The sequence below is a fragment of the Candoia aspera genome, chromosome 10, assembly GCF_035149785.1.
Source record: "Candoia aspera isolate rCanAsp1 chromosome 10, rCanAsp1.hap2, whole genome shotgun sequence".
Taxonomy (NCBI): Eukaryota; Metazoa; Chordata; class Lepidosauria; order Squamata; family Boidae; genus Candoia; species Candoia aspera.
This window is the reverse complement of record NC_086162.1, coordinates 6,186,954-6,202,841: the sequence shown is the minus strand read 5'-3', so window position 1 is coordinate 6,202,841 and position 15,888 is coordinate 6,186,954. Positions and strand designations below refer to the sequence as shown.

The 15,888-nt window shown below is 41.3% G+C and overlaps 1 protein-coding gene across 2 annotated transcripts in view; it reads left to right on the top strand.

Annotated features, from left to right (window-relative positions):
* The window catches only part of CSMD2 (CUB and Sushi multiple domains 2), a 643,348-nt gene that overhangs the window by 558,624 nt on the left and 68,836 nt on the right, over positions 1–15,888 (top strand). For both annotated transcript variants that reach the window (XM_063311620.1, XM_063311621.1), the window contains 8 exons: positions 223–411; positions 2,546–2,723; positions 4,011–4,156; positions 5,297–5,377; positions 6,916–7,029; positions 7,820–8,008; positions 9,698–9,844; positions 15,366–15,554. In XM_063311620.1, coding sequence (XP_063167690.1) covers positions 223–411; positions 2,546–2,723; positions 4,011–4,156; positions 5,297–5,377; positions 6,916–7,029; positions 7,820–8,008; positions 9,698–9,844; positions 15,366–15,554 — 1,233 coding nt within the window. The remainder of the gene's footprint in view (positions 1–222; positions 412–2,545; positions 2,724–4,010; positions 4,157–5,296; positions 5,378–6,915; positions 7,030–7,819; positions 8,009–9,697; positions 9,845–15,365; positions 15,555–15,888) is intronic.

Here is a 15,888-nt window from a genome sequence, read left to right as displayed (position 1 = left end):
ATGGTGAAGACTTTCAATGGTGAAGACTTTCATTGAAAGCCCTGCAGGTTGAATGGTGAAGACTTGCAGCCTAAATTTGGCATGTGGGAGGATTTGTACAATCTGCCCAATTTTGTTTGTGCTGACTGTTAACATCCTCCAAGGTAAAGAATTTCTGAAGGGATTTCTGAAGGAATAATGAATTTTAAATCCATTGCCTTCTTTGCATTCTTTGATATCCAGCTTATGAACTCCAGGAGTGCCCAGATCCTGAGCCCTTTGCCAATGGCATTGTGAGAGGAGCTGGTTACAGTGTGGGCCAGTCCATCTCTTTTGAGTGCCTCCCTGGCTATCAGTTGACTGGCCAACCGGTCTTAACCTGCCAACATGGAACCAATAGGAATTGGGACCACCCATTGCCCAGGTGTGAAGGTATGACTTTATGGAGACTCTTCTTGGAGGGGGATTATGAAGGAAGAAAGGGAAATGTTTTCATACTAACTGAATTAGTGTCTCTGAGATATATTACATACTTATTAAATGTGTGGACTGGGCTAGCTGGTGTTTGGTGAAAGGCATCATAGCATATTCATTTGCATCCATACACATAGTCTACTTTTCCTCCAGCACCAACATCACTACAATTTCTGGCTACAAACCTCATCTGGTTGGGAGGTCTTTGCTCTTTATCAATTTCTCTTTCATTTAGAAGTTAAACAACTTTTAATTCAGCTTTCTGGCTTCCAAACTACCTATTAATTATAATAAGTCAATGGCCCTTAATTTCTGCTCTTCCAGGGAGTGGCAAATCTGTTTATTCCATAGCCTTGATCTCATTTGAGTGTGACTGTGGTCTACCGCTCCCACAGCATTTACTGCATGCCTCTTTCTGTATTCCTTTCATTGGGCCACTTTTGGTGGCTCACTCATACTGTTTTCTAAGTAATGCTAAACTCTGCCGAACTTGCTTGAGCCACAGGTCCATATATTCCTTCCTAACACGTCCACAGTGGAGGGAACTTCAATTTGTTAGAAGAAGGCTTTCCATGACTCATAACCTTCTGCATATGCTGAGCTACAATATACTGGTAGTCCTCGTTTAGCGACCACAATTGTCCCAGTCTAGACAAAGTTCACAGGACACACAGGAAACGGGTTAAGGGAGGGTTAGGGTTTCAGGCAAACACCAATTATCAACAGGGTTTGAAATGGTTCCTTTTAACTGGAAGGAGTTCTGGGTTGTTTTAGGTTTAAATCATCTTCCCTGCTCAGCTGGGTTGTGTCATCTCTCTTCTTGCTGCCAGTACACAGAAGCGTGTCTACATGAGTGTTTCTCAACGGTGGCCACTTTAAGATGTGTGGACTTCAACTCCCAGAATTCCCCAGCCAGCCAAGCTGGCTGGGGAATTCTGGAAGTTGAAGTCCACACATCTTAAAGTGGTCACGGTTTAGAAACACTGGTCTACACTAACACATAAAATGGAAGTTCTTTAGCACACCCGCTCTCTCTCATTTTTCTCGTCTTCACTCCCTCTCCACCATGCCAGGAGGTATGTGTGAAGCATGCAGAAAGAAGATAGGGATGGGCTAACCTCCCTCACTTTGCAGGGCTCCCCTCCAGTCATGTGGCTGTCATTGAGCAACACTGGTGGATGGGTTTTCCTGGAACACAGCAGGTCTTTCTTTGCGGCATACAGCTCAGAGTGATGCGTTCTTGGATACCTTTCAGTCCACACTGGGCCAGAGGAACACTACTTGAATCTTTCTGTTACACGTGCCCCCCAAACCCTTGTGTGCAGCCTCTCAAAGACCTCCTCAAAGTCGTTAGCAAACTGTAATTTTTAATGTGACTGTGTGAATGGATGGCTAGAAAGTAGCATTAAGCATATTGTAAATTATACAGGATCTAAATCCAACTATAAATGAAGTCAGATCAGACTGAGGTTCTGTTGCAGACCTACTCATCCTTTTACAAAGTGTGGCCTCCAGCAAGCCATCCAAAAGTGAAGAGTAGCACTTGAAGCAGAAAAGTTTCAGCACTGGGTAACAATGAGGCTTAATGGCCTTGGGCTGGACTTTCCATGTCTGCAGTCTTCTAGATGCATTGACCATAGGAAGAATCCCTTGCTCAGGGTCTACCAAAGGTCTACCTTCTGATAGCATTGCTCTCAGAGAAGCCTGAAGGCAGAACTTGTAGTCAGCCTTCTCTTCCTCCCTCCCTCCCTCTTTCACATACATACGCATATTTTTCATTATAGTAATAATAGCCCTACATCTTGTGAATGTCTTAATCTCAGCTGAAAGCCATCTAAGAGAATATCACATGTCTTAAGTCTATCATTGTGGGTTGCTTCTTTTTGTCAGTCATGAGTTCAAGAATCCTGCCCTTGTGTTTGTCAATATTATCCAGATAATATCCAGATAATATAACCATATTATCAGATCATGGGAACTGCAGTTTGGAGGATTTGAAAATAGATCAGATGATCCTGAAATCATACCGCAAATTTGCAAGCACTGGGATTGAGTTGATCTTAATGTCTCTTTTGTGGTCAATTGCATACAGTCCCCTGTGGAGGAAACATCACTGCCCAAAATGGAACGATCTACTCCCCTGGGTTTCCCAATCCATATCCCAATTCCCAGGACTGCACGTGGCTACTTATGGTGTCATCTGGATATGGCATCTACCTCAACTTTACCTTGCTGCAAACAGAGCTGTATAATGACTTCATCACTGTCTGGTGAGTGGTCTTTGGAGCTGAGAGTTCTCTCCGAGCCCAGCTTTTTCAGTAGAACCTTGTTACTAGAAACTTGTACCAGCCCTGGTCTCTTCTCTTGTTCCATCCTCTCATCATGAGAAGTCTGGAGGTCAGTTCTTCACTTGCCCCGAGGGAAACAAACTGTCCAAGGTGGGAATAGGAAGCTGGTGGCAGCAGGCCTAGGAAAATGAAATGTATACTACAAAGAGATATCATGAAATTAGAAAATCTTTTGCTCCAAACTCCTCGAGGAAAAGGAAAATTTCAGTATGCTTCCTAAAGAACTTTAAAGTGGCAATGAGCATCCTGAAGGTAGATAATTACTGTGGAAATGGCAATAATGAAAATTGCTTGATCTGGAAAATGGAACTACAGAGAAACTTGGGAATGTAGGCTCTGCTTTAGCATGTTTTACAGAAATTAATACATGGCTGCAACAACGATGGTCCACTCCCATTTCCAATGCTCTGAGGTCCAGTGGAGATCCACCAACCTCTAGATCAGAAGTCCACAAGAGGAAGTGAGCCCATGACCAGAGAAGGGCCGAGTCTTTCCTTCTCTTGCGACACTAAATACCAGGGTGTGAATGGGAAGAGCTACCGTGTTGCTTTTTTGTTGAAGAGTTGTATCGTGTTACTTATCCTCTGTGCTGGATTCTGCAAATAGCCTTTCAGTTATAAAGTCTTTCCATTATTTAATTTTTGGAAACCATTTTGCACAGTAAAAGCTGTGTGGCAGTACAGGAATACTTTTCTTAGCCAAATTTAAAATAATAGGACACATTTCATACTCTTTTTTAATTGTTTACAATTTGGGGAAAATTACAAACCAAACAAAGCTTAAGTATGTATGCGTAAGTATATGCAAATCCTTTTTTTTTTTCACATACCATATTTCTAGACTGGGGAATGAGAGATCTTCAAGTGCATAGACAGGCAGATATTCCAGACAAAATAAGAAGGAAAATAGAGGAGGGGCCTGTGTGAATATCGGTCTGGTGGCCTGTCAGCAGAATAGGAGAACTTTGTGGATCCTTCAGCCAGATTGGCCCACTGGGAGGGTCTGACTGGCCTCCCAAGCATTATCTGGCTCCTACATCAATAGGGTTGTGGGCTCTTTTAAAAGTCCAGGCTGGGATTATCTCCAGCCAACAACCTGGGTGGTGTGCAAACTCTGTCTGATCCACAGTGCTCCCATTCTTAACCATGCCTCTTCTGTCACTCTTCTGTATTTCTTTCTTTTTTTTTCCTCCTTCCCCTTCCCCTTTAGGGATGGCTCTCAGCAGACAGCTCCCCAGTTGGGGGTTTTCACAGGACACTCAGTGAAGAAAGCCATCCAAAGCTCTTCCAATCATGCTTTGATTAAATTTCATAGTGATGCAGCCAATGGAGGCCTCTTTGTCATCCATTTCTATGGTGAGTGCTGCTCAGTAAGACGCAAGGCTTTGCTATTGTGCCTGTTGTGCTAACCTGCTGCATGCAGCAGCGATGGTTCAGTTGTGTATTGCCTATGCATTCAACTAGGGTTTATCGGGGCCTTCTCTGCCACACAGCTGCGCCTGATGCAGCATAAAAAAGACCAATCTGGACCAATACATGTCACTTATCCTATGGTTGTGTGTGCACAGGATGCTTAATCAAATTGATTAGAAGCCGAGGGACTGCGTGCATTGATTATTGTTAAGTTTAGGGAAGCTTTTTGTAGCTCAGCTCTGCCCGTTTGGTTAGTTTGAGATTCCAGGTATTGTGCAAATCAAGCAAATGGTTTAATTCAGTGATCTGAGAAATGAGAAATGAGAGCGAGAACGGTCTACTTGGGCTTGCAGAGAAAAAAGAAAGCATTTCTTGTGAAAAAATATCCTTGAGGGCCAATGAACCTTATAAAGTTGAACCACAGAAGGGTATAAAAAGGAGAAAATTGGTCCCCCACAAATGGAGCAGATTCTGTTTGTTGTAGAATTGATTTCCCAGAGATAAAGCTTCTGGCTTCTCTGTTTGTTTGTTTGTTTGTTTGTTTATATTGCCACCTATCTCAACAGTGATTCCGATTTTTGCCAAGGATATATAACACAAAGATCTATACAGGTAGTCCTTGACTTACAACCATTCGTTTAGTGACCATTCAAAGTTACAATGGTGTTGAAAAAAGTGACCTACGACTGGTCCTTGCACTTATGACCATTGCAGCATCCCTGTGGTCATGTGATCAAAATTCAGGCGCTTGGCAACTGGCATGCATTTATGACGGTTGCAGCATCCTGGGATCACATCTTCACCATTTGTGACCTTCCCAGCCGGCTTCTGACAAGCAAAGTCAATGGGGAAGCTGGATTTGCTTAACGACTGTGGTGATTCACTTACTGGCCACAGTGATTTGCTTAATGACTGTGGCAAAAAAGGTCATAAAATTGGTGTGACTCACTTAATGACCACCTTGCTTAGCAACAGAAGTTCAGGTCCCAATAGTGGTCATAAGTTGAGGACTACCTGTATTAAAGTCCCATGGCTAGAGATTTGGTACTCTCATGAACTTTATTTATGTTCTTCTCTTCTCAGCCTATCAACTTTCTAAGTGCCAACCACCAACTATGGTCCCTAATGCTGAAATCATCACTGAGAATCAGGATTACAACATAGGTATTCCTGCATGCTTGCCCAAACAGCTTTTGATAGTATTTTCTGGATGTAGACATGTGGTATAAATCACAAATTGATTGTCTTCTCTCTGTTCTCATCCCAGTCCTAATTCAGTGTCTGAAACAGGTACCCATACCTTATTTACAATAAATGAGTAAATAATTTAATACTGTACATCTTCCCGTTCTCACCACAGTGCCAGTTCAGCATCTTAGCACAGTGGAGTGCATAGTCCTTACTTACTGTAACTTCCAGGAGCCCACTGGATGCAGGTAGAATCACATAAAAGAGAACACAAACAAGTGTATTGGCTTTGCCTCTTCCATTGCTGTTTTCAGCTTCTGTGGATCAGAAGATGAAAGTCTGCACAATTTAAAATGAGAGCCAGACTTAGATTTTATAAGAAACTTACCTGAGGAGCTCATCCTCCAGATCCAGGAAGACCACAGAGGGATTAGAACCAGCACTTCAGAATTAAATATGATTCTAATCCACAAAGTCCCTCTTGAGCCACGCTCAACTCCTGGTGATTACACGTTTTCCTGGCAACAATATGGAAGCCATACAGCAGCTGTTTGCCATTATCTTTGCCTGGGTTGTTTTTTCAACTTCCATGGACTTGAATTTCCTGGTGGTCTCCCTTCCAAATACTAACCAGGTCCAACATGACTTAGCTTTGGGGGATCAGCTAAGGCACATGCAGCTCATCCCTGATTTGAAACAGAAGCGCGTGGGATTTTGAGCACTCCACCTTGCTTAAAACAACAACTCCTCTGCAAGCAGAAAATTAGCACAGCAAGGAGGAACTTTTCAACCTCCCTGTTGAAAAAAAAAGATAGTTCAGATATAAAAAATAGATAGATGTTACCCACAAATCAGAATTCTCGCACTGCACTTCGTGGGATGCTTATCCAGACTTAAGGGGCACATCTTCACCTATGCAGCAGATGTGCACAGAGTTTGAAACATAAAGGAAGACAATGGGATGACTGGAAGTGATTCACAAGAGAATAGAGGCAGCAGATGACAAGACTTGGCTGATGTCTGGTACTACGCACCTGGAAGAAATGCTGCAAATTCAGCTAAAGATACTTCATTTCTCCCTAATGGTACCACTAAGTATGTTGCAAAGATATCAGATGAAAATGTACCATAGCGTAAAGCAGTAGCAGGGCCTGTGTAACTAAAATGGGACCTTGTTGCTGAAATATCCCCCCCTCTCTCCATCAACATGTCATTTAGCTAATTTAAATCACTAACACTCTAAAGTGACTTTCTGGACCATAGGAGAAAATATACATGCTCTCATTTAATAGCAGCCGGTCTTCCACCATTTGGCAAGATAACCTGAGAATGGCAGTTCTAATCCACATGCCCTCTCCTCCCCCCCACTCCTTCATTTAACTTTATGAGATCCTGATCTCCTTCCTCACATCTAGTTCACTTGTAACCATATGAGGCATCTGATGATCCTTATTCAAAATATGTCCTTTTGTACTGTTGAAACACACCTGCGTCCTCTTCATCCCTTTCCCTAGGTGATATTATTAGGTATCAATGTCTTCTTGGCTTCATCTTGGTTGGAAATGAGATCCTGACCTGCAGGCTTGGTACCCGCCTCCAGTTTGAAGGCCCTCCCCCAACTTGTGAAGGTAAGTGACTTTGATGGAAGTGTAAAAAGAACCATAGAACTCATAGCAGGGAATAAATAATATATGGACACCTTATTATTTAAGCATTGGATATACAAGAAGCTAAATAGATATATTTAGATCTATGTTGTGGACACTCCAGAAAAGGGGTCAAAGAGACAGTTCCTATAAAAACAAAGCATGTCTTCATCACCAGCTTCTGATGGGAACCCATGTTTGATTCTGGGAAGGGAGCCTAAGGTAAACATGGCATGGTTGCCACCACAGAACAGTTTCTTGAAGTGCAATACATCGTTGATTCCTGTGCAAATGATATTTTCTTTTCAGAAGCAATGTGGCAATCCATCTCACACTCACAAACCTAGTTCAGGCATAAAAGAGGACCTGTGAGTCCCATGTATGCAGTGCTTTAAAAGGTCCTAAGATACATTCATGGAAGCAAAGTCTATTGCTAACTAGGGGAAGATGCAACAGAACAGTTTCCCCCAGTTAAATAGTCAAGTAAGTGATAGGAAAGACTTCTCCTAGAGCCCCAGTGAACTTCTGCAAGCCAGAGCAGGCAACCTTCACCAACCTTCACCAATCTGTGGACTAACTCCCAGAATTCCCCAGCCATCTCCAGTGCTGAGAAATGTATCTACTCACTGGAGACCTGCTAGATGAGTTAATCAAGCTTCCTCTATCCATACTAGCAGGCTTCTGAGCCCAGTTGACAACCCTATGACTAGTTCTCTTTCACAGTGACACAGAGTGACTCTCCATGCCTTGCTTTTCTGTGTGTGTCGACCAGTTCACTGTCCAATGAATGAAGTCCTCCGTGACTCCACAGGAGTGATCCTAAGCCCAACCTTCACAGGCAGCTACCCTCACTTCCAAACGTGCTCTTGGATGATAGCAGTGGAGCCAGAGTACAACATCACCTTCACTGTGGAATATTTCTTGAGCGAGAAGAAGTATGATGAGTTTGGGATATTTGATGGTGAGTCACATAGATTTGATGGTTTGGGAGATGAGATTTGGGCGGGGGGGGGGGCAGAGCTCCTCAGATTACCAGAAGGAAGACTGTGTAAGCTACACACATTCCTTTAAGGATGGAGGGTGGTGGAAAGGGAACAGGGCAGGAGTACAGGTTGCAGTAGCTACCAGAATTCTGCCCAATGGGACAGAGAAAGTAGTATGAGGTGACCACCACCAATATTATTAATCATGAATGATACGATTGGTAGCATAATACTAAGGCTATTCCTTCATAACCATGGTAGGACATCAATTGCCAAAGATGCCCCTGGGGAGAGGAAAAGGCATTATAAGCTTATTGAATTATAAAATGCATTGCGAAGAGTAAATGGAACTTTTTTTCTGATTCCATGCTGCTGAAAGGCATGATTACCCAATTAAAGTGATCAACAGCAGAAAAGAACATATTATTTCACATTATGCATATTTAACTTTGGAGATTCACTGCCAGGAGCTGGGATATCTGTTCCTAGCGAAGAACAAGGGCAATCCACAGAAACTGAAGTCTGAGGTGCCATTCTTCAGTTTTACAGACAATTGTGCCCTCTTCCAGAATGCCCCATTCTTCCTTCATCCTTCTGCTTCCTATATTTTTTCCCCTTCATGTTGGAGAAAAGTGCATTTTCATCTTCAGTGACCTTCTTTCCAGCTTCTCCCCAAGTGATTATCTTTCAAATCTTGGTCTCTTGCTGAGCCCTTCTTTAGCTTCTATCACCATTCACCAGATGAATGTATTCATAATTATGAAGATTGATTAGGAAGGATTGGTCTGTCAGTTACTGTTACAACTATGACAGCTGAAAGAAACATCTGAGTTCAGCATTCCTAAATCCCAGAGTACGGAAGCTTGCAAGAAAAGAAGGCTGTTGCAATCATCGATGCTATCTGGCCTTCTAAATAACCTTCCCCAACTACACACACACGGTTATATTTAGCTAGAACAAGCTTTACCCCAACCAGAGTGGTCTCTGGGATTCATGGGGATTGTCACCTAGCAAAACTGGTAGTGAATTGGAAAAGTCTACACCAGGCAAGGTTGTACAAATTCCACTGGGTCAAGTGCAAAATGACGCTTTGAATGGCATGTCAGAAGCCATACTCCAAAATGGCATGAAACCAAGTAAAAAGAATTCACAATAGGGTGAACATGCAAATAAATATAAATATTACTTACAATTAATTTAATTATCTTAAGTTACTCTTTCTTATCCCAGCGTTTCTCACAGGCTTGTTGCTGCAGAGATAAAATAAGAGGAGATCCCGCTGATGCCTCTGAGTTCCCCCAAAAAATATGAGGTATAAGGACAGGAAATAAACAACTAAGAAGAAATAAATAGATTTGCACGTTTACTAGGGTCTGAATAAATTAAGAAGTCAGGGAGCAAAAATCAAACCCCATTCTCTCCTGCACAGTCACATCGGAGATTCATTAACCAAGCAGGCTTGGACAGAGCTGGGAGAGTGCTCATTGTCATGGAGGTTTGTGACCCCCCCAAATGTGGGAGGCTGTGGGGTGCCCAGAGCATACATCTGTATTCTGAAGGAACTGTCTGGCCACAATTTCAAGAGGATGCTGAGCCTTAAAAGCTTTGGCCCAATCCAGTAAAGGCATTTCATGGAATCATGCTCTGCTTATCTGATGTTTCTAAAGGGCCTTCAGGTCAAAGTCCACTGTTACTATCTCTAAGTGGAAATTACTCTGCACCACTGATGGTGACCACTTCAGGAAACAGAGCCTATCTCCACTGGTCCTCTGACCACGCCTACAGCAGGAAGGGTTTCCGGATCCGATATTCTGGTGAGTAGGAAGCACAAAAGAACTTTGATCATTGTTGCGAAAAGTAGTGGTAAGCTGATAAGAAAATGCTCCTTCTTGCCTTATCTTTTATTTTCTGGTATTCTAACACTAGGAATAGAACTCAATATTTTTCCCATAGAAAAATTACCCAGCCTCTTTTGGGTTTTTTTTATTTGTTTGCTTTGCTTTTGTTGTTTAATTAATTTCTTCCTCCCACCCATCCTTTCGGTCACTGAGTCTGAAGTCTTGGATTAATGCAATTTGCTTCTGAATAAACATGAACCAAATTGTGCTGTAAATTGAATCATGCTCAGGGTTATAGCTTGCAGTTTTTTTAGTAATTAATTTAGTGAAGGGTTTTTATTATTAATTATAGTTGTATTGAGAAAGAATACACCATGCTAATCTAGAAGTAATATTGTGTGCATAAAACCAAAAGCCATTATTTATTGCAGATCAACTAATCTTGGTTTGCAACTATTTAATTATATACATACCACGATCCAGCTTTTCAGCTCACCATAAAACTTTTCATACGTTGGACCATCCTCTCCTAAAGTAAGAATCACTGCATGAGAAATAAGGCAGCTTATTTCAATATGACTAAATCCAGGTTATTGTTATTCAGGAATAATCATTGGTTGCATAGCTAAATTCTAGACAAGTGCTTTGCTGGGAGACATTGCCATTGTGGTGAGGAATTATTTTGATCCAGCTAAAATACAATTTTGGATTATAACTGGGTACCATTATTTCATGAACACATGGAGATGACATAACTGTGAAATAATAATAATAATAATAATAATAATAACAACAACAACAACAACAACAAGAAGAGGAAGAAGAGGAAGAAGAGGAAGAAGAAGAAGAAATGGCAGTTGGGGAAGGCTGATGTATAGATTAGTGGCAATTCATAATATGAGTATATTTTCTTCTCAAATTTGACATATGGGTTCAAGTTATATATTTAGATTAAAAATATACAACTGATGTCCACACATCAGTTGTAGCAAATAATATATGTTTCCTGTTGTCATTTGAATTCTGGGAGTTGAAGTCCACAGATCTTAGAGTTGCTAAAATTGAGAAACATTGCTCTACATCTACATAAAACTAAAGTGGAGGCATGGGGTGAAGGAAAGGAGAAAAATAGAGGTTCGCTCTTTATTACCCTTATTTGTTTCCCAACTATTGCCACAAGAAACCCCCTAAAATACATTTTAAACCATGATAATTACATTTGTTTGTTTGTTTACACCCCTATGGATCCTGCATATTTGTGTGACTCTAGGTGGCTTCCAATAACTAAACTGTAATCCATAAAACTGCAGTAAAACAATCATCAAGACTTTTTGGATTGACTGGAAAACCCATATGATTTTTTGCTGAAAGAAGAAAAAATTGAGTTGATGATTTGGGGATTAAAAAGGGACAAAGAGGTTGGGGAAATGATTTAGATGATAATTACTCGATAGAAAAAAGGGTGGAAGGCATAAACATATGTGTTTTTTTTAATTATTTCTTTTCTTTCTGTTTTATGTATTCTACTACATTGAAAATTTTAATATTTTTTTTAAATGCAACAAAGCAATCATAATCAATAGACCTCATAAGTACTGTTAATAAAAGTTAGGATTTTCCTGCCCCAATGTCCTCTGAAAGAGGACTGTCTTGATCATTTTTGAGAAGCACATAAAGTTGGGGCCACACCTGGCCTCAGAGCATACTGAGAGAAGGGCCTGCTACTGAAAATTTCATTATCAGGCATAGAATAGTGTCTGAATCTATTTTCCATTTCTTTTGCTTTTGTTACCTTCATATTGTGGAAGAAGAACCTGCAATAGTTCTTTGAATTTCCCAGAAGAGAAACAGTAATCATTTCACCATTAACATTTTCACTATGGATGTTTTATACTGGTCCTGATTTCATATGAACTTTAATTATTCTACCTTTAATAAAAGCAATTATGAAAGGTTTGGCAAAGAGTCCCTTAAAATTAAACAAGCCATTCTTGGAATAAAGTAATTTTTAATTACTTAATGAAAAGCAATCAAGCTTGAGACAGGGACATGTCTAAATGTGTCATAAATACATTAATGGTGTTATTCTGTAAATGAATGGATTAATATTTAATTAGAAGAAATTATGTTTTGATTTTTTTTTTCTTTTTTTGGCTGAATGAACAAGAGCAGTTTTATTCCACTGAGATTATTGTGGCTTTCTTTATAATTCCAGTTTGCATTTTAGAGTCCCAAATTATTTGCATTCTGAAGGGTCAGAATGCCGAAGGATTCAGAAGGATAGAGAAAGAATCAGGGAGTTTACAGATTTATTTTTCTTTTAAATAGAACAATGTAAGGGAAAAATGATGTATTAGTTTTGGCTCACAACAAAGCTAGATGACAGGTACCCCAGAAGTTGCTGTACTGCAACTATCAGCATTGCTAAGAAGTGTTACTTATAGTGAGGGATTCTGGGATTTGTAGTTCTGCAATATCTAGAGTGCTTCAAATTGCCTATTTCTAGCCTTTGATGCTGAGCAAAGTATAACAAATCTGATTCTTTAAATTCTTAGATTAATTAAAGGTGTTGGTTATCACCTTTAAAGCCCTACATGGCATGGGTCCAGGTTACCTAAGGGACCGTCTCCTCCCCATCACATCAACCTGTCCCACCCAGTCGTGCAGAGAGGGCATGCTACGGACCACGTCTGCATCTGCAATTCCATCTGGCGGGGTCCAGGAGGCGAACCTTCTCTGCAGTAGCCCCTGCCCTTTGGAATATCCTTCCCCCGGAAGTGAATTGGCTCCCTCCCTCCTGGACTTTAGGAAACAGCTAAGACCTGATTCTATAATTATGCCTGGGGCGGGAGAGAGAGTAGCCATTCCTGGGGATGGTTAGTTTCTTAGAAGGATCCAGCTCTGCCTGCAAATCATCAAGAACTTCCAGCCATCGAGGTTTTTATTATATTTATTGTATTATGTATTATAGTGTTTTTAGTAACATATGGCTGCGAGAGCTGGACCATAAGGAAGGCTGAGAGAAGGAAGATAGATGCTTTTGAACTGTGGTGTTGGAGGAAAATTCTGAGAGTGCCTTGGACTGCAAGAAGATCAAACCAGTCCATCCTCCAGGAAATAAAGCCAGACTGCTCACTTGAGGGAATGATATTAAAGGCAAAACTGAAATACTCTGGCCACATCATGAGAAGACAGGACACCCTGGAGAAGATGCTGATGCTAGGGAGAGTGGAGGGCAAAAGGAAGAGGGGCCGACCAAGGGCAAGGTGGATGGATGATATTCTAGAGGGGACGGACTCGTCCCTGGGGGAGCTGGGGGTGTTGACGACCGACAGGAAGCTCTGGCATGGGCTGGTCCATGAAGTCACGAAGAGTCGGAAGCGACTAAATGAATAAACAACAAATTATAGTGTTTTACAGTTTTATATTTTTATTTATGTTTTATTGTAAACTGCCCAGAGTCCCTTTTGGGAGATGGGCGGTGATAAATTTGATTGATAGACAGACAGACAGACAGACAGACTCTAACCCAGAAAATTTGGGTCAGGGGAATCTGAGAATCTCCTTGCTGTCCCTTCTTTGGGTCAAACCAGGAGGGTGAATTTGACATTCCTAAGGATGTTCCTAAGCCCCAAAGACCCATGTTGGGGGCCACAAGTTCTTCTAACCTGTACGAGGAGTTCAAGTGAATCGAGGAGAGTATTTCAGCATCTTAAGAAATGTTTTCCACTATTCTGGTTATTTTTTCTCCCTAAATTAAAAATTTAGGCTTGCTCACCACAACTTTCAAAAACTACTTTTTTCTGAATAAAGAACAGAAGAGTTCACTCTGGCTCTGCCTCATTTAAGTTGAAGTTCTTTTAAATCAAGCTCAACTATGGTGGTTTTTTGGGAGCAGTATGGAAGTGATGTGACATCTCCTTCTTCTAGAGTGTTTTTTAAACTTTTCAATTTAGCCCCTAGACCTGGAATTTCCTGGTGTTTTTTTTCCATCCATGTACTGAGGAGATCTAATCTGCTTTATGAGATCAGCCAAGTAGAGCAAAGTGCTGTTAAGGGTGAATAATTCTAAAGAACCTTCTTTGGGGACGTGATTGAAAGATCATCAGAACAGCTGCTGAGGTGTACTGCTTGGAAGGAAGTGAGATCAAAGCAGTGAATCTTGTAAGGGGGCAAAAGATGGTTTTGTAGAAAACGGGACATTTGGGTAATGTTTAAGTAGAGGAGAGATGTCGGGGGCAAAATTCACAGTTCTAAGCACCCTTTGCTAGTTAACCTCCATTTTGTTTTCTCCAGAGCTCCCATCAAAATGCCATTATAAGTTGTCCCCCCCCCCCAATTTTCACTCCACTCTCTTTTCACAACTATTGATAAAAAGTCTGACTTGGTTCAACATAGTCAGCATACCTCCTATGGCCTGCAATATTGACATGGCCATATATCTCCAAATCACATTGGTGCCAGTAATGTTTGCTACATTTGTGACTGATATGGTGACTTTCATTACATAGCTTTAGTGGACTGAAAAGGGATGTGTGTGTGTGCATGTGTGTGTAAGCTACCTAGATTGAAAAGGGAGGAGGAGTAAAAAAAAATCCTGTTGGACAAGGCTCAGAGACCCACAGTCAAAATATCATTAAGAAGTCAACCCTGGTTGTACGAATGCTTTTATTTAGCACTATTAATTTATACCATGTTTTAAGGCAGCTTCCTACAATCTGGTGCCCTCCAAATGTGCTGGCACCACAACTACAATAATTCCCAGCTAACCAACAGCCATGGTAGCAGAGAATTCTGGGAACTGTAATCCAACCCATCCGGAGAGCACCAAGTTGAAGGAGGCTGTTTTGGTAAGTAACAAAAGATGAAAAAGACAGGTTGGGTTTATAACATAAATCAGCTGCTGGGAGAACACCCAGCATGGTTTGGAAACATAGAAGTAAGGATAACAAACCAGTGGAAGGTGAATTCAAGGTGAATTAGAGAAGCCAGTTTTTTGGGAACTCTGTGCAGAAGCCACAGTGTCTCTGAACAGTGACACTGTCAATTGCAGTGTATGCCACCGGTCCCTGCAGATGTCTGAAGAAGGCCTTAAAGAACATTCTTAGACACTGGGCTCTAATTACTCTATATGAAATTATTATTATTATTATTATTAATGCCTTCCATGGCCCATACAATTATGAACTTCAGCTATCAGAACCCTCATCAGCATCCATGCTAGCTGGGAAATTCTGAGAGCTGTAGTCCACATATCAGCAAGATGAGGAAAGCTGGTTTAATGTATGAATGTGAGCTGTGTCTTTGGCTCTGGTTTATTACCAAAGGCATGCTCTTAAATCTCAGTTGCATGGAGGTGCTGTGCCAAAGGTCTAAGGCTAAGCTTCGCAAGGAGTGGATTTGAGCACAACCAACACCATTCCTCTTCACATGTATTTGCATGATGTTCAATACTTCTGAGTATATGCATATGTATGTTTTCCTCCCACTTGTCTAGCCCCTTATTGCAGCCTCCCTCCAGCACCTCTCCATGGCTCTATCCTCAGCCACACCGGCCTGCAGCCAGGAAGCACCATTTGGTTCGGTTGTGACAGCGGCTACCGCCTTGTTGGCCACAGCTTTGCAACGTGTTCAAGACACCCCCAGGGTCACTACCACTGGAACAAAGCCATTCCTCTGTGTCAAGGTGTGCAGGAGACAAACTGTAACTATATACTTTCCATTGTTTATTTGAACTTTTATCCCACCCTGCCCTATAGATGGTCCTACAGACTTTTTTAACGGTACTGCAACAGGCTGGGTATTACAATAATGTAAGGTTTAAAACTGAAGGGCTGGCTATTCTAGTAGCCAAAATGTTGCATTCACATTGTATGTTACCAGTACTATCATTTAACTCAGGCAAGACTGTTCTTCTTTTTGCCTGTATTGGAGTGGATGGATGAGTTGGTTTTTCCTCTTTCTGTTATTTTTCCATTTGCTTTGACATATTCAGTGGTCCTACTGTATATTAGGTTATT